Here is a 25788-nt window from a genome sequence, read left to right on the forward strand (position 1 = left end):
GAACTTCACTTCCTACAACCCCGCCAAGAAGCATAATAACCTATGGGAAATGTCGGAATAACCTCCACGACCTGAGCGAGCTTTGACGATAAGGCGCTGGAAGCGTTAACAGCGGCAGCGCGATGAACCTCTCTCATCATCGCATTTCCCAATCTTCGATGAGCACGCAAGCATCGGATGCTGGTGCGGCCGCCTTCACCGCCGCCCACCCGCCCACCCGTGCGCGCTTACGGTTATTGCAAGGGCTGTCGCTATTGCGACACCTTCTGCTTCTTCTTGGGACGTTCTGGTACCGCCTCGCCGGCGTCACTCTCCGCATCTTCCATTTCAGCATCGCTGTCGGACCCGCTGCTCTGATGGTCGGAGTCAAATTCCTCACCAACCTCCGACTCCGAATCGGCCTGGAAGTCCTCGTCGACACTTTCGTCATCTTCGTCGGCGCTACCGCGGTTCGCTGGAGCCCCATCGTCACTGGACGCGAGGTCCTCGTCTTGGAGAGCAGCTGCCAGAATGGCTCCGGACTATATCGTTATGTCAGCACGTCTCAAGCAAAAGGGACATTGATACTCACGTCGTCCGCCATCTCGTTCTTAGTCTTGATGCCCTTTGCACGGAAGAAGTTCTCGAGTGGTTGTTGCTCCTCACTACGTGGTGTTAGCTCGGCTTTTCGGGTTGTGGGGTTAAACTCACCGATTGATGTTTGAAAACTGATGTTCAGCCATGCCGTTCTTCATGCTGAAAGTGATGTCAAATGTGCGGCTGGCGGCCATGGCTCCACCAACACGCGACATGGTCACAGAGGCAATGTTGTCCATGCTGATGTATGTCGCAGGCTTAGGGATGAACATGAAGGCCTTGTCGAGGCAGAACAGATGACCCTCGTTGGCCTTGATGGAACACTTGACACCCGACTGCTCGTGGTGGCTGATGAAGTCGCGAGACGGCCTGGTGATGCGCTTCCCACTGAGTCCCCTGAAGATATCTGCCACAACTGTAGCAATCGGGGCTTCGTAGTGCGACTGAAGCTTGTCCTTGTACTTGTCCTCCAAGAGGTCCCCCTTCATGTTGAGGTCGAGATTAACTTCCTCGTCGCGCTTGAACTGCATCACGAGGAACGGGTAACGCGTTTGTCCCTGGCGAAGTGGAGGATCGAGACCGACGGTGATCAAAGTGTGCATGTCGTCGGGTTTTGGCAAAACCATGAACTTCTTGACCGAGTCGAACTGGATCTTGTAGTCGTATGTTTTACCGCGTAATCGGAAGGAGCTCTCGTACATGTCGATATCGAATCGACCTCTGCCAATGGGTTAGTACTTGTTCCGAAACTGCAGATACGAGCGTCATACCTGGGAGTGAGATGTAGAATGTCCAAGAAAGTGGCGAATGTGTCACCGGCGACCTCTCCAATCTCGGCCTTCTCCATCAGCGTCTCGTAGAACAGGTTGGCGGCGTTAGTCTCCTCAACGTCCTCGGCCCCGGAGGCGTCTTCGCCGTCCTCTGTCTTCTCCTTCTTCGACGCAGTACCGGGTATGTAGAAGCGCATCTCAACAAGCTGGTCGCGGGCGCCTGCCGACTTCTTGCCTCTGAACCTTGCGCCTCCCAGATTTCCGTTTGCGCCAGCGTCGCCATCGGCAGGCAACGAGAAGTCGACGGCGACTTCGTTCTTGCCTGCCAAGTTCGTGTTGGACACTTCGGTGTAGGGGACTTCGAAGGCGGGGCGGTTGGCGACGTTGAAGGTGAGCTCAGCCTTCCCAAAGTCGGCCTTTCCCCAGTTCCAGCCGCGCAGGGCATGCTCCCGGTTGTCCAGACCTATGCCGTACCAGGTTTTGAAGACTTTGGAGACGCGGTCGAAATCCTCCTGCTTGAAGCCATCGAGTTGTATCACGCCGTCGTTGCGCGAGAGAATCTTGACCTCGTATCCGCGTGATGCTCGGCTCCACTGCGCTTGTTGGATCTGTGACTGGTCGCAAGTGTAGGTTTCGCCGTTTGCGGGCTTCCAGCCAAAGCCGGAGTCGGAGAATCGAGTCGCGCCAGGCTTCCGCGAGAGGTTGAGGTAGATGTCGTTGAACGCCTCCCTGCGCTGTGTTAGCTTCGCCTGTCAGGTCTGTCGCGGACTTTAATTTCTTACATGTTTGCAGTCGCGTCAGAATATTATAATACTTGTGAAGCAAGACGACAACGGTAATGGGGAGTTGGAGGCGCGACGGAGGGAAGTCGTTACCGGAAAGTTGGTGCTCTCACTTCGTAAACGCGCTGTTTGCTTACCTAAATACGCTAGTGGCAGGTCGCACGTGATAGCGCGATTTCCGTCGCGTCTTCTGCAACCAACTTCACTTGCTACCTCCATCTCCATGATGATGGCACCAACAGCAGAGAGTCATTATCAATCGCTACAGTTTCGCGGATGACTGGCCAACGTCAAGGAAATACTACCGCCTCAACGACGCACCAGACACTCCAGGGAACAACATCAAAGCTATCGCAATCATACCGCATACCAAAGTACCATCTCAATGGCCTGCCCGAAGGACCAGACCGCAGTCTGAGTCAAAGACGCACTCTATTCATTCTGAGCCTCTGTCCAAGCAGCTGCACCCAGGATTTTCGCCCCTCGCGCATGCCGTCATCTAACCAAGCATCTGTAACCGATCACGACTATCAATTTGAGTCGCGCATGGCTCTGACGGACCAGACTCCGCTCTGCAACAGAAATCAGTCTCCTTCAGCCTGAAGACACCATGCTGTCACTTCATACTTTCATAGCTCGTATCGCAATTGTCTCTGAAGCTATCTTAGCCAGTCCCTGCCCATGCCCTTCTTCGAATCAGTTTGTCCTATCAGTTTGATGAGGTTTGAGTCATTTGCAGCAAGGCTTCATATCACGAACTGGATGATCGACCTGTTCTGGACTGTTCACTACTTGTGGCGATATGCCACGTCAGTTGCGGCTGTGCCCTTACAGTACTTTACGGACCGCAGCTCATTTTGCCTCAAAGCTAATATCATTACACGTTCCTAGTCGCATCACCTTTATCCATGTCCAGCCAACACTGCACTTGTTTAGTCGCGCACAAGGAGTTTAACTTTAGGAAGGATGGATACTGCCTTGCCGGTGTAAGCTCTGGTCATCAGTGTCCATTTTTCAAGGTCGCAGTCATTGAGTTTAAACTGACCACTGCGCTGGTACCTTCAATCACTTGTGTCAGCGTGAATATGCAATGTCATCACTTCGGCTGCGGAGCGCCTAAACGCCCTGTACACTAGCTCCTAAGCTGAGCTTTCTAGACTGAAGTTTGAAGACTTCGTAAGTGACGCATGTTGAACTCGGTCCGGCTGTACCTGACGCAACTCATCCCTATCTGGCCTTTGGAAGAACAAGGTCCGACTCGTTGCATTCATCAAGACGTTACAGATATGTCGTTTCAATGATGCGACTTGGGTTCTGGTGGATGGATACATTGACTGTAATACTCCTGGGCGTGCATGCACGCCACTAGAACGCACGAGATTAACCGGATCAACACACCCTTCGATCACCTACAATGCTCTTCCAGCCCCCACGGCTGTTATGGTCAAAGTGATGAACATTTGCCCGAGCATTTGCCCCAGATTAAGGTGTCGACGAACGACAGTAGCGTACGGCAGGAGTATACTCCGGGAGATGGTAAATGTCGCACGGGAACTCAAAATCTCGCATGTTCTGTAGCCGAGATATCCAAGTCTAGTCCGGTTACTAGGTGAAATGAGTCCACCTTCTCGGAGTTGCATCCGGATGCTCTTTTATACTGTTCCGCCTCGAAACGAATTCTGGTCATTTTCAGGAATCTTGAACCGAAGCTTCTCGTCTCGTATCGGTAGCTGCCTGGGCAGGTTTTGGGGAGCGTACAAATCATCGCGATCTACGTTCGTCATAGATTTGCATCTGCTGTGCGAAAGTGATGGACACTTGGGAATGGTGTAATTGTTATGAGCTTGCACCCAGGTACGTACGAGCTGGGTGAATTGCGAGCACTAAACAGCTGCAGGACGCTTCGTTAAGGGAACGGGCGCTTTCCTCAGATTCAATGCACATAACTTCTCGCAGTTGCGATACCTCTCATTCGAGAGCGTCTCCTTGCGTATGAGTCGCATGAAATGCGGAAGGTGCGGTTGGCCCGTCGTCTCTAGGCCGCCTCTAGGTCATCGCAGTACCATGGGACGGCGGCTGAACGCATCTAAAAACCAATGCAGAGCAGGAAACATTTACGATGATGTTAATTGAAGCATCTAACAGAAAGCTCCTATGACGTTATCTGGTGCCTGTCTTACTCAGCATGCCCCTCCAGGTGAGCTCGGAGCTACCCCGCCATGCCGGTACTTCGCTCAGCTCCTTCGACCGGACACCCCATCATGACACCATGACGGATACGAGCGCACAACAGGCTGAAAGCCACTATTTTGCCAATGAGCCCCCGCCAAAAGATCTCAAAACGAACACGACCCTTGCGCGCGAGTTCATCACGCGTCATGCCGACGAGGGCCGTCGCGTCGTGCTTGTCACTTCAGGTGGCACCACAGTGCCTCTAGAGCAGCAGACAGTCCGTTATATCGACAACTTCTCGGCCGGTACTCGGGGAGCCACCAGTGCTGAGTACTTCCTGCAGAATGGCTATGCCGTCATCTTCCTGCACCGACAGTTTTCACTATTGCCTTTCTCACGACACTATTCGCACAACACCCGCTCATTCCTGGACTACATGAAGGAGGAAACTGGACAGGTAGTGGTGGATGAACAGCACCAGGACCAGATGTTGCGCGTGTTGCGCCAGTACACGGAGGTCAAGCGAGAGAACAAGCTATTGATCCTGTCATACGTGACCATCACCGAGTACCTGTGGAATCTGCGCGAGGTTGCGCAACTCATGCGTCCACTTGGGCCGAAAGCCATGTTCTACTTGGCCGCCGCCGTGTCTGACTTCTTCGTACCCCAAGACCGCATGGTCGAACACAAGATACAGTCCAACGAAGAGTTTCACCAGGGCCCAGATGGCGCCCGTGGGGGCGACGTAAAGCCACCGGCTGCGCGCACTGAAGGAAAGAGTCTGATCATCGATCTCGAGCCGGTACCTAAGTTCCTCAAGCAGCTCGTTGATGGCTGGGCGCCCGATGCGATGATTGTGAGCTTCAAGCTGGAGACTGACCCTGCCCTGCTGGTCACCAAAGCCAAATACGCCCTGAACAAATACTCGCACCATCTTGTAATCGGGAATCTACTAGCTACTCGGAAATGGGAAGTCGTGTTCGTGTCCGTCTTCGATGACGAAAAATGGATACGCGTACCCACCAGCCGTAGAACGAAGAGCTTGTCAGGAATGCCATCACTTGTCGGGTTGGCCGGTCCCTTGACCAAGAACGACGTCCAAGCAAGCGAATCACTTGCAACAGAAAAAGGGGTACCGCAGGGCGAGCCTTCTCTGGAAATCGAATCTCTTATCATCCCCGAGATTGAGAAGATGCACACCAAGCTCATAGACAAGACCCCTGCATAGCAATCCCAGACATGATGAGCAAGCGTTGTTTGTACTTTGCCTTCCACGGCATGTGTTCCGATACGGGTCATTGGATCGCACGGCATCTTACACGTGTTCATCAGGCTTTCAATCTACACATTACATTGGTTTTACCGCATTGCTCACTCTAGGATGACCCTCCACTGTGCCGAAGTGTGGCGTATGCTGGCGCCCCAAATAACCAACAAGACAGCACCGATGCCGACTATGCCAGCGAAGACCCCAGCCAGGGTACCGAAAGCTCGGACAAAACCCGCCTCTTCAGCCCAAGGGATCACACCGAAGAGGAAGCCAAATGCCACGATGTTCTTCAGCCCGTTCACAAGCAGCAGTACGTCCGAGTTGACTGGGAATGCGCAGTCGCTCACATACGCTATAGTGATCGTTGGCATGGCCGTGAGCGCTATCGAGATCATGCCGTACCCGAAAAAGAGCGAAACCCACGACAAGGCGTTCTGAACACCGTAGCCGAACACAAGGCAGCCTGCTGTTGTGATCACCAACGGAATGCCCACCAGGTATAGTCGGGTTTCCGGCTCGTAGATTCCGAGCATTTTCCTTGTTCGCCACCTACACCACATGTCCACGAGATCACCTGCATTCAGTCAGCACGTTTCCTGGCCGCGTTGCTCAATTGTGACTTACCTCCTGCCCAAGCCCCGATGAGATTGCCCAAGAGGCCTGGGATATTGATCAGGCCGTTGATCTGTGGGCTCCAATTGTACGGAGGTGCTTGCAGCACGAACGGATTAAGAATGTTGACCGCGATGGTAATGACCAGGGATATGGAGTAGCAGAGAAACGCGTATATAACCGCGGGGTACACAACCATCGGCCACGGTCTGCTAGACGTTAGTATCAAGTTCCCACCGAGCTGGACTATTACATACCGTAGAAACAGCTTCACCAAACTCGTCTCGGAGACACCACTCCATAGGCTCAGCTCCTGTCTCCACGTGTTCTTCACCTCCTGGTGTAAGATACGATTGCTCGACTTTGGCCGGAGATGTTTCTCGTCTGCCATGACAATCTTATCGTTCGAAGGGCAGATGGCCACACCAGCGCCTTTGATATACTCACGCGTGTATCGAGTCTCAGGGACTAAGAGCAGTATCGTGAGAAAGTTGAGTGCGGTCAGAATTGCAGCAATCCACTTGTGCCATCGCCAGCTGAGGTTGGTCGCAATGAAGCCGCAGACCAATGGTCCCACCGTATTACCACCTGCTATCGCGTTCCTGACGCACAGTCAGCGTACTGAAACGGGCCAATAGGGAGGGGATATATGCTCACATATAGAGACCCATCTTGCTGCCTCGTTCATGCAGGAAGAACAGGTCCTGGGAGAATTCAGTCAGCTCGTCGGTCAAGATCGCTAAAACTATGGTCCACGAATGGGGGTTGGATACGAGGATGTAGTACAGGATTACTCACATTGACTATTGCAGCACCCAGAGCTTCTGTAGAAGAACCTGCGAACGCAGCGACAATGTTACTCCACAAAAGGCTCTTGAACGAATTCGCCATGGCGCCCCAGACGCAGCATGCGCACAGCAGGGCACTGGCGAATACGAAAACCGGTCGTTTCCCGAAATGATTGGCCATTGGTACCCAGAAGAAATTGAACACGCCCAAGACCAAGACGGGGTACAAGAGTAGATGCGCTGTCTCGTCCATCGGCTTATCAAACTCGAGCGAGAGAATATGGAACGCTGGCGCTAAGCCTGCGATAGAATAGTTTGTCAGGAAAGTAAAGGCGCACACCGAAGCGAATGCGACATGTTTCTTCCATCGTGGCCAGCGGAGAGGGTCGTTCGGGTCGGTCGGCGAGGGCTGTGGGAAGAGGACGATGTCTACTGGTGCACTTTCACTATACCCAGCTGCAGGCGCCGAATTAGCTCCGCCTTCAAACGGACAAAGACGAGCATCACCATACCTTGTTGCAACACCACCGTACCGTCGGTGCGATCCAAAGCCCTCAGGCTGGTGAAATGGAAGCCCATCATGATGTCAAGAGCCTTGGAACCAGCAGGAATCTCGACCTTGGGATCCTTTACTTCGGGTAGGAAACTGCCACTCAGAACCAGGACCAAGTAGGTGCGTCGCTATCGCTTTTAGTCTCGTCTTTCATGGGCGACATGGGGAGCACCCAGCGGAAGGTAAACATTGTTGACATGTGGTCGGACGCATGCTATGTAGGGCTTACGGAGTTCCGTGCAAGGCAAGATTACAGGTGCAGACTAGTCAACCAGGAAACTTTCCAAGGTTCTCACGCGCAGCAGGCGCCAGATTTGTTGATATACACATGCGGTCGTGTCTGCATGCTTGCTTATTTGGTTGGCTGAATGGAGATGGCTAATATGGGTATGGGGTCTGTCTGGTGCTGACATGCTGGAAGTTCATGCAGTGCCGGGACATGCGGGGCCGGTCGAGATCCCGTGCCCACCATGATCGACGGCCAGACTCGATTCTGAAGGCCCTTCTCTACAAAAGAAACCTTCAAGTGCCATGGGAGATGCCGGAGTGAAAGGCAGTAGCGTATATTCGTGCTTCGACTGCCGACTGCCACGATCCCGTTGCGTGGATCAGTCGATGGCAATGTGAATGTCGATTATGGTGTCAACAACCAACTTTGGCAGCCGTGCCAGTCCTTGTCGTACACACGATCGGTGGTAATCACGACTTTGTGAGATTGCGTCGCCATGCGCTCATCTCTTTGCTTTGTCAACCTGTCAGCGCCCTCAATCGCTGCGCCTGTCCCTCATGAGACGACCTTGGAACGAGTCAAACATTCTCCATGTTACCTACCGCGGATGGAGATTCCCCGAGGTCTGAGCCAAGGCATCTCCACCACGCGACGAGAGGAGGCTTGCGTCATGTCGGAGAGTTATCGATCACCTTAGTGACGCTCAAGAAGCCGTGCATCTTTGTTGTTGCGGCGCCATCCCGTCCCGTCTCGCTAATCTTCGCGCCAAGCCTACCAGCGTCAAGGCCGCGGGGGACTCGACCTTGGAACCACAACTTCAACTCTCCACCCAAGTATTCCGACTAGCACACCACAGTGGATTGACTCGGCTTCTACCGCTCACGTTATCAAATCACGTTGCTAAGGTGGTGGTCGCGCGGCCAGTGCTCAGACGCTCGACGATACGGATGGAAGCCGAGCTATGCTTCCCGAATGCAACGTTGGACACATCGCAGAACATGACACGGAGGGGCAGTTGAGATGGATCGTATGGCGAGTGATCGATTTCAGTGTGAAAGGTTTCCTTCTCTGATGACGCTGACGTTCGCATCTAAGGCTTTATCTGACGCGACAGCTCGTTTTTCCTTACGCCACAACGTCTCGGATTGCGCGCCCAGTCGTCATGAAGCTGTAAATGTATCTTCGTCATATCGTCCTCTTCAGATTGCGACACGAATCATGTGCGGTCTTTTCTTCTTCCCTCGAACAATGGAGGGTCTCAGAATGAACATGTAGTTACGTTTCAATGACGCCGTACGACAAGAACGAGATCCAATACAATACCCCACGGCCATGTCTACGACCGCACAAATGAGTCCGAGTGACACGACTTCTTTGCTAGCTGAATTGGGTGGATATACTGCATTTGTTCCGATTCCCCATGGCACCCGTCAAGAGGATCAGCAGAGCCATCAACGCGCGCTGCAAAGCATACCGCATGCGCAGGCATATTTGCAGCGTTTTAGAGCGTTTCTCGACAGACGCCATCGCATGCTGACAAGACAGTGCTTCCTTGCACCTTTGCTTTTCGCCCATGAACCCTGCCCATCGGGTCCACGGTGACGCCTTGCGTTGCACGGCGTGGCGCCTATTGGACCAAGCACATATCGCATTCCCGCTAAACAGCCAAAGAGACGCGGAGATCTTACTGCTACTGCACGTTCATCGACCGAAGATCAATAGAGTACAGCGCTGTCGAATCCGCGGATGCGGCGCAACGTGACGCTTGATCCTAGCTTACACCAAATCTCTCTATCGGAGTGTATCCCCGCCACCGCCAAAGCATGGTGACTTGTTTGGATTAGACTTATAACCTGATAACCACCCTGTCTCACCGCTTGGCCCCGGTACCCTGGACTCGCACCAGTATATATCGTCTACGGACCCTGACTCTTACCAAAGTTTCTTCGCATCATAGGCCCAACACCTCCCTTTCCTCACGCTATCACTCCTCACCATTTCCAACACTGAAACATAGCCGCTATATGGCTACATCGACCGTGGCCAGACCCGCGCCCCAGAACTCTCCAGCCCTAGCAAGAAACCCATCACCTTTCATGGATCCCCGACCACCACCAGGAAATCCAGCGACGACTGCGGAGATGTGGGATAGGTATGAGAGGCAAGCTGTGGAGACGGCCAGAACGAGAGAGAGGACTATGCAGCCACCACAGCCCCACCGCATAGTGATTCCAATCAAGGACAAGAGGCATAGACCAAACGACGTTTCACCGACAATACCAAGCTTCGACTTCAGAAGACGTGGCCACACAACAACGGTCTCGACTACACTAGCTACCTGCAAGACCTGTACACTTCCTATCACCTATGTCTCTGGAGTTTGCGAAAGTTGTACAAGAACCATCATCTTGCCATCTTCCAGCGGCGAAACCACTCCGCCTATCAGTCCAGCCTCTCGGAACTTCGCCTCTACTGACCTTATTAAATTGCGCAAGAACTCATATGGTGAAGATGTCAACATCCGAACATCAACAACATCATCGCGACGAACGTCGTACTGTCCACTACCAGCGCACCTTGCAGACCCCTCATTCCGGCTGTCCACACTCCAGCCACCCCCCGAACTGGACGCCTTCTCAAACGACCCCATACGAAACAGAAGAAAGACATCTCTCACAGACCCCAACGAGCCATTCCTCCGTTTACAAATCGCGCAACAAGCACCTTTACCCCGGTCTACAATGAACTCACCACCCATAACCCCTACATCACCACCGCCATGGGCAACCCATTCTCGCTCTTCCACGCGACGCTCCAGTCTAGCAAACGCGGCAATACTGCCAAAGCCCGCCTACCCACACGCGCGCACCGACAGTGTAGCTTTATCAGAATACAGCACCCTCTGCCCCATCCAAACCACACTAACAACAAAACTGGACAACACAACCAGCGCCTGGGACGACTGGGACAGCGACAACGATGACGCCGATAGAGCGGGTCTCGCGAGCTGGATGGGCCGGCGCAAAACCAAGGGTCGAGGTAGTGGGCCCAGGGAAGGCAAAGGCAGTATGGACAGCACCGAGAGCGACAACGACGCCACGAGGCCCAGTCTGTGTCTGAGAGAGACACCCAAGAAGGCAAAGAAGAGCATGAACATTAGTAAAGAAGATCAAGGTTTGGAGCGCGCTAGGATTGAAGCTGCGGAGAATGCGAGGGCAAGGCGGCGGGACGCGGAACAGAAGCTGGCGAAGAAGAAACCGAGTGGGTTTATCAGGGCGATTACCTGTGGGAAGAGCGATACTGATGGGTAAGTTTGTTTACGCGGTTACTGCGTTCCTTGCGTTTTGGTTTGAGCAAGGTGTTTATGATGGGCGATATTTTTAAGGATGATACCACGCAAAAAGGTTGGACAGGTGTTTCGGTATTGGGGTTCTATGGTATACATGTTTTACGACTATATAGGCGATTCAGCTGTCTTAACTCATAACGTATAATATATTATTCAGACGAAGTTCATGTTCATTCGCTGTCACTTGCGTTGTTGTTGCTTTCGCGATCTCACTCAGCGATACATTACTTCTCCCAATAACAGCGCGGAAGTATCATCACAAACACATCCACCCCATTCATCCCAACAATCCCAACCCCATACTCGAAGCCAACACACACACCCTCCACCGCTAAACGCCCTCCTGCACATTCCCGCACCCGCATCCGCATACCTTCCTACTTCCCTCCCTGCTACCGAAGTCGCATACACCCAACCGCGCACTCCACCCGGTAAGAGGTGAGAATGCGGGTAGGCGAGCGGTGACCCCATCGCTAGTCTTCACAGGGTCGTTGGCCGAAAAGCCCGCGTAGGGTGTGGTAGGGGTAAGCGAGGATGCTGTGGGAGGCGGTGATGTGGGCTGGGTACGACTGACGAGGCCGATGGATGTGTTGAGGTGGGGTGGGGGGTTTAGAGGTCTGGTCGTGTGGTGGAAGGTGAGTAGGGGGGTATTTGGCAGTGGGGTGAACCAGATGGTGGAGTGGATTGCGAGGTGTTGCGACTGAGTGCGAGTATGACAGTGCAAGACATTATCATGGCCCTGCTACAACCTCATCCACACTACTCATCACCATCATCAAACCCCTTCTACCAACTCCCTAACACCACCTACCACCCTCCCACGCAATGTAAAACCCATGTATCAATGTCGCACAATCGCTCGCCTCGACCGAGGTCGTGGACATCTGATCAAGCTGGTGGTATGTGAAATGCGGATGTCGTGGCTACGCTTTGTGCTGCAAAGCATCGGTGAGGTCACCATACTGAATTAGACGCTCCGTTGTGTAACGTGTTGCGGGGCTGAGCGGTTGTAGGCGAGCGTTACACCAAGGGGGCGGGTGGGCGGTCTGGGCTTCTGAGGTTTGGGGTTGTTTGTACGTGTGTGCGTGCGCTGTGTAGGTTTGAGACCTGGGTGATGTGTATGTGGTTAAGAGTGTGCGCGGTATTTGGGTGTTAGTGGTAAGTTGGCGCTGAGGTAAATGATGGTTTTGCGCAAGACGGTAGATGGCTGGACAGGCTGCGATATCGCAACTTCGAGATGGTAGTATGCGCTCTCGCATCACAAGTGGCGGTGTGGAGGCACGATAGGCGTTGGCCACGTCTAACAACTCGTCGCACAGTGGCGGACGCACCTACAATCGCTTTGAGCTTGTCGGTGCACATGTCAGCTGCCAGTTAGCAGGGCGAAGATGTCAGTTGTTTCGGATATACCGCCTTGACCTTGGCTTCTAGAAATCTTGACTGAGCCCAGTACGGGATATGCTTTCGACGACAAATTACAAGTGTTGATGGAAGGGCCAGCTGCATGTTTCTGTTTTCTTCATCTCCTGGCATGCGAAGACGGCTAAGTCCGCGCTGTAGAGTTTCGAGGTTCAAATGTCGTTCTTGGCCGCGTGCGACATGTCGAAGTTAAAGTTTGATCACACTTCAATCTCCATATGGTTTGATAGGTTGACAGCGGGAGAAAAGAAGTCATCCAAAGCTGTTGTCAACTCATTCAGTGACAGGCGAGGGTTGGAAGTTGCGAGTAAGTCGACTGAGATTGTGTAGCTTCGCACGAGCGGGTAAAGTGAAGGTTGGAGGTCTCGGGCGGACCGAATGTGACTAACAATTAACAGTTACCAAAATCGTCTTCGGTTCTGCACTCCCTAGTCATGACTATGATATTAGCAGTAGGAGAATGCGAGGACCACGTGATGCTGACCGTTGGGTTTTGGGTTGAATTACCACGCCGGCATCCGATCACTTGGCCCAAGGTACTGCACATAGTTACTCCTTTCCAAATGAGAAGACGTCATAGTCCACAATCGATACGAGTCGGATACCACGAGGTCCGAAATTTCGACGAGACAGAAGTTGCGGTGGTGTTGGCAAGCTCATGCAAGCTCAAAACTAGCAGCAAGCCTTTCAATAGTTTGGGGCCCATCACCGACGGGCTGCTGGCTACTTCAACCGATGCTGCCGCGGGTAGAAAGGTACCTGAACTACCGACAAACACCACAGGGCTTGCGGGAATAATGGCGCAGTGCGATGAAAGCTCGAAGCGTGAAGTCAAGGAAGCATGAAGCTGTTTGAGACGTTCTAAATCGGTACAACTGCCCAACTTAGCCCTGCAGTATGTTTTGATGAGCTGTTACAGATCACGAACAAAAGAAATCGCTGAGCGCAAACATGTCAGAAGTCAAGTCGGGTGTCGGCACACAATCGGGAATTTGTGAAAAGAAGGGTGGGCGACGAGCATGAAGGTCGTGGCGGTGCTGGACGCGGTGGTTGGCGCGGGGTGGCTGCACGCCTTGGTGAAAGTTAAGGCGGTCGGTCAAATCTCCATCCATCGGTGTTGTTCCGGCATTGGCAGTCAGCAAAAGGCGCGACGCCTGAAGCATGGTAGATGCGATGGAATTGGCACGGTGGCGTGAGCGTCTCTCGTGATCTGCCACGAGGTAATTTCCTTACGAACTGCTCATTAATCGATACGCGGACGGGCCATAGATAGAACTGATCGTCTTGCATCATCGTTGCCTGTCGTTGCTTGTAACCGACCGCGCGGATGTCACCAAAGCTTGTCGCTTCGTGTCGGGTCCGGAGAACGCGGCACTGGTGATAGTGATGGCCCACCTTGTGGGCTAGAAGGATGGCCGGTGTGTGTGGGAATACGGGAGCGGCCAGGGTCTGAGAAGGCCCGCCGGAAACTATGGAAGCGGTGTCTGTGAGGGCGGCGTCAGCAGCGTGAGATTGTTTGTTGACTGCTTGAGCGCTGCTCGGGGCAGGGTTTTCTTTGATGCAACACGCAGGTGTGTGTCTTGGTGTTGCCAGTGTGTTGGTCAAACCTCACCCCCCTGACGAAGGTTATGATGCTGTCAGCCCTGGAGGCTAGCCGGATCAGGCGGATCTGTGGGGTCGCTTGTTACCGCATCGGGCCAGATGGCTGCCAGGCGAGCCGTGGGCGCAATCTCTTCGACGCCAGCTGGCCAGCTCCTGAAGCTTATCTGGCGTTAGCGAAGGCTTGAGTTCTTCCGTCTGCTTGGTGACAGCGCGACAACGTTGTCAGAACGATCCTGCGTTGGCGGGTTAGGCCCTGAGTTCTGCGTGCCTTATCAATAGCGCCGCTGTTGCGTTCCACCTTTTACGAGGGCACAGGTGGACGTCGAGCACCACCCTCCCCACCGCATCGTCGGATCAGGCTCAGCGCATGCCGCTTGCCGTGCTCCCCTCTCGTCGTGTAATGCGAACCAATCCCTGCGCCCAGAAATAGAAGCTCGACGAGGCCAATCCCCGCGATGATCTTACCGCACAGTGCTCGCATTGGCTGCGCTAGGGTGGAGATTGCCGCTCGTGCCCCTTAGGGCTGTCCTGAGCAATACCGTTATTGGTCGATGCGTCCAATGTGTGCCTGAATTTTCCTTTTCCAGTCGCAAAAGGCCGACGCGATGACTAGCATGGCTGAACGTCCTTCGTATACGCGGCATCGTCGTAGGTACTTGAATCTGGGCGCGCCCGCTGCTATCCTCCTCACCTCCATCGCTGTAGGCGCATCTCAAGTACCTGCCTTCAGCACTTCATTCTTTACCACCTCTCGGCCGCTGTCACTCGTTTCCAGCTGCCTTGACCCCATACAGCAAACCTCTAGTAATACTTAATTTGTTTTCGCTAGGTACGTACTTTCCTTGTGTTTTCGCTACCGCGCGGGGCTCCGCAGCCGCTTCCCAAAATACGTTGTTCTGCATGCTGGTGTTAGCCTTCTTTTTCGCTACACCAACCTCGCCATGCGACGACGTCCTACCCGCCCGCCAAAAACCAACTCCATAACCGTTGTGCCGCCGCCCCTGGATCTTCAATGCTATTCATCACCTACTTATACCCCTGCTATCCTCATTCTACAACGACATCGCGGATGACTACCCGGCCACATCTGTCGGCTTACACACTCTTTCTACCACACTCGTTTCTAACACCCTGCCTAGGTGAACCCTCATAATGAAGGCTTCTCTCTTCGGCCTCGGCGTCCTCGCCGGCCTGGCCAGCGCAAACATCAACTTCCTCTGGGTCAACCCCACGTGCGACCACCTAGACCCCAACACCCTCTGCCTGACTGGCCAGCACTGCGACGAAACCGACTGCTGCGTACCTGACCTGAAGAGCGAGTACTCCAAGCTCGTCTCACGCTCATCGCGCTCATCTCTTCGCGTTGTTCCCGCCAAGAGACAGGCTGCCAAGTACTCTCAGGACGGAAAGTGCGGCCCTGCTAACGGCAACCTCCTCTGCGACCCCAACAGCACTGTCTACAAGGGCACATGCTGCTCGCAGTACGGCTGGTGTGGAAGTACCGCCGCTCACTGCACACAGGGCTGCCTGTCTGGCTGTGACAACGGTGCCTCCGCGCCCGCTCCCCAGCCTAGCAAGGCTACCACTTCAGGTGCTGCTAAGCCCAGGGACGACGGCAGGTGCGGAAAGGACTTTGGTGGCGCTACATGCGATGCCAACGGTGCTTACGGCGGCTGCTGCTCGTCTTACGGATACTGCGGTTCCACTGACGGTCACTGTCTCGCTGCCAACGGATGTCAGAACGGATGCAAGGGCGCCACTGCTACTCAACCCGTCAAGGGCAACCCAGCCCCTGTCAGCAGCCGTCCTCCCTCTACCACCACCTCCGGCGAGCCAGTTCTTGGTAAGCCCTCGACTGCTCCCGCTTCCAAGCCCACCGGCGTCGCCACTACTGATGGCAGCTGCGGTGCCAAGTTCGGTAACACTGTCTGCGGTAACTGGGCCCAGGGAAGCTGCTGCTCCATGTACGGCTACTGTGGTAACACCACCTCTCACTGCGGTGAGGGTTGCCAGAACGGTCCCTGCCTTCGCGCTCCCTCCGTTCCTGCTCCTGCTGCCAGCCCTGCTCCTCGCGCCGCTAAGCCCGGTAGCATCCAGCTCAAGGGCCGCTCCGGTGTCCCTGCTATGCACGCTGGTCTCATGCCCAACGGCAAGGTTGTTTTCCTTGACAAGGTCGAGAACTACACTGAATTGAAGCTCGGCAACGGCCAGTACGCCTACTCTTCCGAGTGGGACCCCGTCACTGACAAGCTCACCCCCTTGGCCTACAAGACCAACGCCTTCTGCTCCGGTGGTATCTTCCTTGCTGACGGCCGCTTCGCTTCTCTTGGTGGTAACGCTCCTCTCGACTTCATTGACCCCACCGTCGGTGATGGCTTCAGGGGTATTCGTCTCCTCAAGCGCTCTTCCTCTGATGCTTCTCTCGATGGACAGGCCTGGAACGAGCCCGGTCCTCAGCTCGACACTCCCCGCTGGTACGCATCCGTCCAGATCATGCCCGACGACTCCATCTTTGTCGCATCTGGATCCAAGAACGGCCTTGACCCCTCAAAGCCCGAGAACAACAACCCTACCTACGAGATGCTCAACGCCGACGGTTCTCCTCGCGGAGTGAGCAAGAACATGGAGATCCTCAGCAAGAACCAGCCCTACTACATGTACCCCTTCATGCACCTGATGAAGGACGGTAACCTGTTCGTCCAAGTCTCCAAGTCTGCCGAGATCTTCAAGGTCGAGACCGGAAGCGTCGTCCGCATGCTGCCCGACCTCCCCGGTTCCTACCGTACCTACCCCAACACCGGTGGATCCGTCATGCTCCCTCTCTCCTCTGCCAACGACTACAACCCGGACATCGTCATCTGCGGTGGTGGCCCTTACCAAGACATCACTGCCCCTGCTGACCCATCCTGCGGCCGCATCAGGCCTCTCGATGCCGACCCAGAGTGGGAGATGGACTCCATGCCCGAGGGTCGTGGTATGGTTGAGGGAACTCTCCTTCCCGACGGTACCGTCGTCTGGGTTAACGGTGCTCAAGAGGGTGCTCAAGGTTTCGGTGTTGCCCAGGACCCTGCTCTCGAGGTCCTCCTGTACGACCCCAACCAGCCCAAGGGCAAGCGCTTCACCACTGGCCCTGCTTCTACCATCGCCCGTCTCTACCACTCTGTCGCTCTCCTCCTCCTTGACGGTACTCTCCTGATCTCCGGCTCCAACCCCGTTGAGCAGCCCATTCTCAAGCCCGACGCCAAGAACCCCTTCGTCACCGAGTTCCGCAACGAGATCTACACTCCCCCTTACCTCCAGGGCAACCCCACCCGTCCTTCGGCTGTCCAGATCTCCCAGAAGGAGCTCAAGGTCCAGCAGCAGTTCAACATCAAGTTCAACGCTCCTGCCAACGCTAAGAATGTCAAGATCTCGCTCTACTACGGTGGATTCGTTACCCACTCTGTTCACATGGGTCACCGCATGATCTTCCTCGACAACACCGGCTTCAAGGCTGGCGCCACCGCCCAGAGCTTGACCGTCACCATGCCTCCTAACAAGGCTGTTGCCCCTGCCGGTCCTTACGTCATCTACGTTGTCGTTGATGGTGTTCCTGCTATGGGACAGTTTGTTCACGTTTCATAGAATGGGTCTGTGAATGAGAACTGGATGAGACGAAGATGTAGCTGATTGCGATAATATTCCTTGTATCATCCTTGAATTGAGTTGGTTTATTTCGCATTCGTGCATGTGTTATGGTGGATGGCTATTGAATAATTAGCGATGCATGTCCTATAGAAATAAAGAATTGTCATGATATCACTTGTTGGCTACATTGATGTTTTATGTTGTGAAGTGTTCATTATGTGAGACTTTGTGGACTACATACAATGATGACGGTGACTTCTCACACTGTTCTACCGCCTTGTCGTCCCCCGGCATACATATGAGCCTTACGCTCACCCACCCAACCCCCCAACTTAGCCGTCCAGCTCACCCTCCTCCTCACTCTCGACCCTCGCCCTCTTGCTGTAGTCCGCAAGCGGACTCGCGCCCTTGCGCTTACGACCCACGACGACGTTGTCGGCCCTCAGGCCCCCCTCACCCTTCTTCTCCCCACCACCACCACCACTCTTCTTCTCCCCACCCCCCTCCTTCCATCCCTTCTCCTTCCGGCCGCCACCCCCCTTCTTCCCCCCCATCCAATCGACAGCATCGACAGTCATACTGCCATGATACATATCTCTCAAGTCCCTCGGGACGTGAACGCGGTTATCACCGATGATCTCCCACATCCACGCCATGGACTCGCGCATCTTGGGTGCTTCGCGTCTCATCTCGCTCAGGGCGTCTTCCATGACCGCGACCCGGTTCTTGAGGGCCTTGATCGTGGCCTTGGTCTCGGTGGTGGGGTCGGGCGGGGCGGAGACAGTGCCGGCGGTGGTGGTGATAGCGTCGGCCATGGTGGTGTTTGACGACGACGATGGTGTTGTGGGTGTGGGTATGGAGGGGACGGGGAGGTGTGTAGGCACCACAACACTCTTCTTGACGTTCTCCAACTACCATCATAGAACCGTAGTCAGTAAAACATATTCCCAAATATTCCAGACAGTAGTGTTAAACAAACCTCCTTCCTCAACTCCGCGTTCTTGCGACAGACACGGTACGCTTCTTCGGCAATCTCCTGCGGAGTCGCGTAGTTGTCGAGGCGGGCGCGGATGCGCTGGGTATCGGGGTCGTACTCCATTGGTACTGAGGAGCGGAGTTTGCGGGTGTAGGGCAGGGACTTTTTGATGTACTGCTTGAGTTTGTTTTGGGTGAGGCCGCTGCGGGTGCGACGACGGCTGGGCATGTACTGGTGGAGTGTGTTAGGATTGTGAGACAGTGGATCACAGCAGAGGGCAGCAGAAGAGGTTCGGCTGGTGTGAGGTGGTGCGAGGATGGAGGAGAGGGAGGGCGAGATATAATTCCAGGCTGCGATGCAGAGATTTCGGTTAGTGCGTTTGCGCGTTTGCATTGGGCTGGGTTTCACTTTCACTTTCACTGGAACGTGGTGGAAGTTCAGTGTTGACGTCAGAGTGTAGGTGGACGGGCGCGATAGGAGGTGGATGTGCAGAGACCGAACATCAGACCGCCTCAGGAGACGGTGAGACGGGGTTGATTCTGGGCCTCTTATAGCTACTCAGTCAATGGTTCATTGTCAGGCCTCTCCACTGGTTCCTTCTTCTCTGGCTTCTCCATACGCCTCCAGAGACCCAGGAAGCCACCTCCGACAACCATTTGGCCGGCTTTTGGTCGGCACACCATGACCCATTTCTCCTCCTGTTTGATCAGATCTTCTTTTAGCTCGTTATCCCGGCCTTCTTGGCCTGATTCCGAGTCTGCGCTTTCATCGCTCGAAGGCTCGGAAGGTTGCTCTGGCTGAGCCTTCTTCATTGGCGCTCTCGGTCTGACTGCGCGAACATCCCACTCGCGAATTGTACCTGCTCCTAGCTCAATGACCTGGTCAAGGAGGTAGGGCATCTTATGCTCCCGGATAGCTTCGACACATTCAGCGATCTGGGTAATGCTTGGGTTGAAGACGGCGAGCATGCCATTGACGTGCAACGCAGGAGCGACATTAGCGAGATGGCTTGTCGCATTGGGAAGATCCAGGAACACGTGAGTCAGGAATGGCTCCTCGGTCTTTCTCGAAGCTCTTTGTTTGGCGATCCACTCAGACACGTCTCCTACGTGAAAGTCGACGTTGCCCGCGTACATGCCATGTCGGAAGCCTTCCACGATCTTCTTCGCATGTACTGAATGCTTGCTGGATATATCCAGGGTATGTATGATAGCGCGACGGTTCTGCTTCCACGACGATAGTGCTGATTCCTGTAGGTCTGATATGGACTCGCCGAGGTATACTGCGTCTTCGGGTTCTTCTTGGGTAGTGACATAGGACGGTGTTCTTGGAACTGGAGGGTTGCCGGCGTGTATGGCGCGAGAGAGATGCAGCGTCAGCGCTCCATGGCCTGTGCCAGCTTCGAGGATCTCAAGAGGTGGTCCGGTGTTGGGAGTAGCGGATGGAGTATCTACGTGGATGTCGAGCAGAGACACTATGAGGTTGGTATCCGAAGGGTAGATCTGGAGAATGTCAGCATGAGTATTCGGTCTCGTCGTGGCATGGAATACGCACTGGAGTAACAAGGCGCGGTGTCAATCTGACATATTCGGCCAACGTAGGCTCGTAGACGCGAAAGGTGTCGCCCTTGTGGGAACGGACAATTTGCCGTGGCTCCTTTCCAATAACATCTGCATGCTTTACGACGCCTCGGTGTGTGCCGAGGGTCTTGGCCGCCTGCAGTTTCACGAGACGCCCATCCTGAGTCTCTTTGCTCTCGCGCAGGAGCACAACATCGCCTTCTATGCGCCTGTGAGCGGGGTCGGGGTGGTGGAAGCGGAGGTCTTGCCTTGGAAAGCGCGATGGAGGCAGGAGCTACTGGTAAAGTGTCGCGCACGCGGTTGGAGTGCAGCACGGCGTAGCTGGTGGAGAGAGGATGATCGCATGGCTTTGTAAGAAGAAAGATGTGCAGATGCGGAGGTGACGCCTTCTCCGCAACAAGCGAGCCGCGACCGCAGGAGGGCACCGAGTATGCTTTGCAGGCGTAGGAATGCAGTAAATCTTACATCGTAAATTATGCCCTTGTTTATGACTTCTGACCCTACTACATGCTATGCCAGTACATTCAATCTACTGTACCGCATAATGCATAACGTCACAGCGGTGATTCTGATCCCTGCATCGCCATTGACGATCCGAGACTCCAGGGTTCGGCCAAGAACAACATGGAGCACCTGCACACTTCCAACGCATGCGCCTCGCCCAACACGCCTAACTTCACACCCTCAGCAAACGAGCCCATGTCATGGAGATGAGATCGCGCTGCTGCGAAAGACACATATCCTAAACCCGACGCTGGCTCTATGCGCCACTACTCACACCTTCGGGAGCCTCCACCATGACGCGCCGCATAGTACGCACAGCATAACCTTTCTTCCGCCAGTACTAACAATCACAGGTACGGACGGGCATTCAGCTCATAGCCCTCACCATCGTCGTCTCCCTAACCATATTCTTCCTCGATAACCGCTACCGCGTCCTCCCTCAATCTGTCCACAGTCACATGCCACTGCACCACGACGGCCTCGTTATCACTGATATCACCGTACAGACATGCTCGACCATCAATCCCCTCTCGAAGTGCATGCTAGACCAGAAGAAGTGGCATCGCATAGAGAAGGACCTATACCTCGGCTCTGGGTGGGTCACCAAAGGATACGTCCACATCAAGCGCAAGCGGGAGGAGGAGCTCAAGACAGAGGACAAGGTCATCATCGACGTTCGCACAGGCAAGCTTGATCCCTCTGTGGGAGAAAAGGCCCAGGCGTCGGAGAAGTGGGAGTCGCGCCCAGCTGGCCTCTGGATCAAGAGGTCGCTGAAGCGTCACGCGAGCGACGACAAGAAGGCAGTGACGGCCGTAGACATCCTATTCGGCGCCGACGCAGTAGAGCCACGCCCTGGCTGGGAGCTGGTCAAGAACGGAGCCCTGCATCTTGAGACGGGCAAAGCAAGCACAGATCCCCGCCTGAGCATACGAAGAGGCCCGGCAGCCAAGCTCGAGAAGCCCGTACCCAAGATCAGAAAGGATGGCAAATTCAAGATTATGCAGATCTCTGACCTGCATCTCAGCACTGGTCTCGGCCACTGCAGAGACGCAGAGCCGCCCGGCCACAACGGCGGGCACTGTGACGCCGATCCCAGGACTATAGAGTTTGTGGAGAGGGTGCTGGACGATGAAAAGCCAGACTTTGTAGTTCTGTCTGGCGACCAGGTCAACGGCGATACAGCACCTGATGTGCAGAGCGTAGGGCGCCTCCCATCTTTTACGCACCACAAAGCTAACCATCTCACAGGCCATGTTCAAGATAGTCGAACCCCTCGCAGAGCGCAAGATACCGTACGCAGCCATCTTCGGCAACCACGACGACGAAGGCACCCTCTCCCGCCACGCACAAATGGACCTCTACGACTCGCTCCCCTACTCCGTCAGCGAACCCGGTCCCAACACAATCGACGGCGTAGGAAACTACTTCGTCGAGATCCAAGCCCACAGCAGCAAGCACTCCGCCCTAACCCTCTGGTTCCTCGACACGCACGCCTACTCGCCAGACGAAACCCACTACCGGGGCTACGACTGGCTCAAGCCGAACCAAATCGACTGGTTCAAAGCCACCGCCGGCGGCCTAAAAGAAGCACACAGCCACTACACCCACAAACACCTCAACATGGCCTTCATCCACATCCCCCTCCCCGAATACGGCAACCCCGATAACGACCGCGTGGGCAACTGGACCGAGCCCATCACCGCCCCCGCTTTCAACACGCACTTCAAAGACGCCCTCGTCGAATACGATATCAAAGCCGTCTCCTGCGGCCACGACCACGTAAACGACTACTGCGCCCTCTCCAAAGAACCCGAGACTGGTGACCCAGAATTGTGGATGTGCTATGCGGGTGGTAGTGGCTTTGGTGGTTACGGCGGGTACAACCACTTTCACAGGAGGTTAAGGGTGTTTGAGATCGATACGAATCAGGCAAGGATTGTGACGTGGAAGAGGTTGGAGTATGGGGATACGGGGAAGAGGCTCGATACGCAGATTATTGTTGATTCGGGGAATGTTATGCCGATGCAGGTTGCGAACCAGGAGTGAGATGAGGGAAAGTGGTTGTTGCACGTTATGGCGTTTCGGTGTAGTGGTATGGATGGATAGGAAAATCACCGCTTTTTTGTTTGGGGTTAGCGTTGAGATGGGTTCGGGATACGTCGAGACGCCTTGTTAGTCTTCAATTGAAAGTTCAAATCCATTTGTGTAATCATCTTGTGAAGATACGCGTACCCTGCCATGTGCTGTTTATGTCTGGGCTGTCTGCAGCACAGTGGATGTATCCGTCTTAATTGCTGAATGACTGGTTGTCCAGCCAGGCTCTCAGTCTATGATGTGAGTTTCATCACGCGAAAGCAAGCTGGAATCTGTGTAGTTTATCACAAGAAAACGCAGAATGAAAGGGTAACACGGTGTAATGAATGAGTTCAAGTATCGCTCATGCGACGCGTACTTCATAATTCGTGCTACAGTAGCTACAACAAACCCATCTCCATTCCTATCCATCCTCAGACCTCCTAGTAAACATACCGGAAGTTGGGGTTCTCCTTATCCGTCAAATCATCAAAGCCATGCGCGTTACTAATATCCTTTCCAAACTCCCTATCCTTCTTCTTATTCCTGAGCGTGAGGTTGAACCTCAAAAACGCAATGACAACCAGCAGCGCGCTGTAGCACCCGAGATGAATAGCTAGGGACTTGAGATAGCGTGGGTCGCCATCGAAAAATACCTTTGGTCCAATCGCATTACCCGCGCACCACGCGAAGAAGTTCATGGTGATGCAGACGGATTTCTTCGTCTGCCCGCCGACGTTGCGGGTAAGCATGGACATGCCGAGACCCTGGGCGGCCCAGAAGGTGAAGACGATCCAGTAGGAGATGAGCAGACCGGCTTTGGTAGCGTTGTTTGTGTTTTTAACGGTCATGATGATGATTGTGCCGACGAAGGCGGGGATCATGAAGACGGCCATGGTAAGCAAGTTTTGCTTTGTTTTCTTCACCATCCAGGCGGAACCCATTAGTGTGGCGATGATGACGACACCAAGGACCATGGCGAGGAGCTGGACTTGGAGAGTGTCGAAACCGAGGTCTTTGATGATGATGTTATAGAAGGCGCCGAGGCCTGAGGTGGGTAAAGTGGTGAAGATCTGAATGCCCATGTAGCAGTAGGTTTGGGGGTCGAGGAGGGCTTCTTTGAATTGGTAGGCGCGGAACTTTTTGTTTTGGAGACCGGTTTGGTTGGAGCGTACACGCTCAACCATGAGCTTCTTGTCTTCCTCTGACCAGCATTTGGCGCGCATGGGGCTGTCGGGGAGGCGGAAGATGACCCACAAACCCCAGATGAAGGAGAAGCAACCGTATGTGATGAATATAGCTTGCCAGGATCGGATAGAAGCGTTACCGGGGTTCGCAGAGAAGCTAGGATGTCTGATGTTGGTGAAAGCGTATGCGAGGAGACCGCCGACAATTTGTTGCATGCCGTCTGTAGGTATGGATTAGTTGGAGTTGTATGTCTTTGATCTTGTATAACTTACTCATCATGTACCAGTAAGTAACGATCTGGGCCTGCTCCTCACGCTTGTACCAGAGAGAAGTCATGATGAGGAAAGCGGGCTGGCAGACAGCCTCGAAGATACCAAGGAGTGTTCGGCAAACGACGAGCGCAGGGAAGCTGAAGCAGGCCGCATGGCAGGCAAGTACGGTACTCCATGCAAGAATGTTGAATCCGAGGTATTTGGCTACTGGTACTCGTTGGAGAATCCAGTTGGTAGGGTATTCGACGACCAGTACAGCGAGGTAGATACAGGTGGTGAGCCACCCAAACTGTCATGAGTCAGTGCATGATACTAGTGCCCACAGACTTTGCAACTCACAGTCTCTTTGGAAAGAAGCGCGGGAATATCCTCACGGATACCCATGATGGAGGTAGCGGACATTGTGCCCTTGTCCAGCGATTGCAGGAAGTACGTGATGACCATAATAGGCAGTACACGACGGTCGATCATCTTCTTTAACCGGGCGTTCTCCTCTTCCGAGATGAAAACCTCAGAAGCGTTTGCGTATTTGGCAACCTCCTTGTCGATACGGTTGTAGTCGGCATGGTCGCCCTTCTCGTCTCCTCCTTCGGAGAACACGCGCTCGACCTGGCTAATGTCCTGCTTATCGTCCGAATGGCGAACAACCTCGGGTGTGTTGTGCACGCCATCGGCACTGGCTCTGGTGGTAGCCATCTTGAAAAGAAACTTCCGAGGGCTTGACAGCGGAAGTAAGAATGAGGTTTGCAAAGAAGAAACCCCAGGACTCGCGAGTGAGCTGGCCAGGATGGAGGAGCGGTCGAGTTGATATTTCTACCCGATTTTAGATTGTTCCGTCCAAGCGTTCCCCGGCCTCAAGCTACCCCAGGCTGGCAGGCTACTCCGCAAATCCTAGGATCCAAGAACCTGCACGTTCAACGTCTAGCCGGGTATTGACTATTGGTGATCATCTCCTTGTTTCCGCACCCCAGTTCGAGGTAGGATTCTGGAAAGGCGTGCTGCAAGCGCGACCCTGTCGGCGCCAACGCTGCATCTTGAGTCGCTAGCCTCTGGGGTTCGCCAACCCCGCCACCATGCCGTCCATACAGATAGTGGAGTGCTTGGGAATGCGGAGTAGGATCAAGCAGTGTGGAGAGTGCCACCACTTGGCGGTGGTCCGTTTGTGGTAAAACATCGGCGTAGATGCTGCCGAAAGGCCACCCGCGTCACTCGTGAAGGCATGTGATGGGTCAAGCTCGCGCGAGTGTCATGCGAAGCTTCGCTGCTGGGCCTAAGGCGGCTGGTGGAAGATTTTGTCCGCCTGCAGCATGTTGGCGGCGGCTGGCTTTCCCAGGATGAGTCGTGTCAGGCGGCCAAGCTCCTTCACGGCGGTCGCACTTCCCTCCACGGTGTCTTCCGGACCTCCAAGAGGTAAGCGATTGGTGACCTTCACGCCGGTGCCGTCGG

The 25788-nt window shown here is 54.3% G+C and overlaps 9 protein-coding genes across 9 annotated transcripts; 4 read left to right on the forward strand and 5 right to left on the reverse strand.

Moving 5' to 3' along the window:
* Positions 1-251: 251 nt before the first annotated feature.
* POB3 (FACT complex subunit) lies at positions 252-2353 on the reverse strand (the record flags this gene model as incomplete). The annotated part of the gene is made up of 5 exons (XM_051466166.1): positions 252-521; positions 572-644; positions 691-1296; positions 1347-2080; positions 2342-2353. The coding sequence occupies 5 exons, from the start codon at positions 2351-2353 to the stop codon at positions 252-254; spliced, it is 1695 nt and encodes a 564-aa protein (XP_051330723.1).
* Positions 2354-4313: 1960 nt separating this feature from the next.
* J4E85_001883 (uncharacterized protein) lies at positions 4314-5528 on the forward strand (the record flags this gene model as incomplete). The annotated part of the gene is made up of 1 exon (XM_051466167.1): positions 4314-5528. The coding sequence occupies one exon, from the start codon at positions 4314-4316 to the stop codon at positions 5526-5528; it is 1215 nt and encodes a 404-aa protein (XP_051330724.1).
* A 143-nt stretch (positions 5529-5671) lies between these two features.
* Positions 5672-7073, reverse strand: J4E85_001884 (uncharacterized protein; the record flags this gene model as incomplete). The annotated part of the gene is made up of 5 exons (XM_051466168.1): positions 5672-6144; positions 6195-6391; positions 6440-6784; positions 6840-6886; positions 6981-7073. 5 exons carry the CDS (start codon positions 7071-7073, stop codon positions 5672-5674), a joined length of 1155 nt encoding a protein of 384 aa, XP_051330725.1.
* A 3458-nt stretch (positions 7074-10531) lies between these two features.
* On the forward strand, positions 10532-11063 carry J4E85_001885 (uncharacterized protein; the record flags this gene model as incomplete). Its single annotated transcript, XM_051466169.1, has 2 exons — positions 10532-10626; positions 10703-11063. 2 exons carry the CDS (start codon positions 10532-10534, stop codon positions 11061-11063), a joined length of 456 nt encoding a protein of 151 aa, XP_051330726.1.
* A 4211-nt stretch (positions 11064-15274) lies between these two features.
* Positions 15275-17746, forward strand: J4E85_001886 (uncharacterized protein; the record flags this gene model as incomplete). Its single annotated transcript, XM_051466170.1, has 1 exon — positions 15275-17746. One exon carries the CDS (start codon positions 15275-15277, stop codon positions 17744-17746), a length of 2472 nt encoding a protein of 823 aa, XP_051330727.1.
* Positions 17747-18081: 335 nt separating this feature from the next.
* Positions 18082-18953, reverse strand: J4E85_001887 (uncharacterized protein; the record flags this gene model as incomplete). The annotated part of the gene is made up of 2 exons (XM_051466171.1): positions 18082-18660; positions 18729-18953. The coding sequence occupies 2 exons, from the start codon at positions 18951-18953 to the stop codon at positions 18082-18084; spliced, it is 804 nt and encodes a 267-aa protein (XP_051330728.1).
* A 326-nt stretch (positions 18954-19279) lies between these two features.
* J4E85_001888 (uncharacterized protein) lies at positions 19280-20650 on the reverse strand (the record flags this gene model as incomplete). The annotated part of the gene is made up of 3 exons (XM_051466172.1): positions 19280-20227; positions 20280-20506; positions 20584-20650. The coding sequence occupies 3 exons, from the start codon at positions 20648-20650 to the stop codon at positions 19280-19282; spliced, it is 1242 nt and encodes a 413-aa protein (XP_051330729.1).
* A 452-nt stretch (positions 20651-21102) lies between these two features.
* Positions 21103-22855, forward strand: J4E85_001889 (uncharacterized protein; the record flags this gene model as incomplete). The annotated part of the gene is made up of 3 exons (XM_051466173.1): positions 21103-21117; positions 21163-22008; positions 22058-22855. 3 exons carry the CDS (start codon positions 21103-21105, stop codon positions 22853-22855), a joined length of 1659 nt encoding a protein of 552 aa, XP_051330730.1.
* Positions 22856-23325: 470 nt separating this feature from the next.
* Positions 23326-25038, reverse strand: J4E85_001890 (uncharacterized protein; the record flags this gene model as incomplete). The annotated part of the gene is made up of 3 exons (XM_051466174.1): positions 23326-24290; positions 24343-24631; positions 24682-25038. The coding sequence occupies 3 exons, from the start codon at positions 25036-25038 to the stop codon at positions 23326-23328; spliced, it is 1611 nt and encodes a 536-aa protein (XP_051330731.1).
* Positions 25039-25788: the final 750 nt, after the last annotated feature.

The sequence above is a fragment of the Alternaria conjuncta genome, assembly GCF_024043145.1.
Source record: "Alternaria conjuncta strain BMP 0040 chromosome Unknown scaffold_2, whole genome shotgun sequence".
In the NCBI taxonomy this organism is placed as follows: domain Eukaryota; kingdom Fungi; phylum Ascomycota; class Dothideomycetes; order Pleosporales; family Pleosporaceae; genus Alternaria; species Alternaria conjuncta.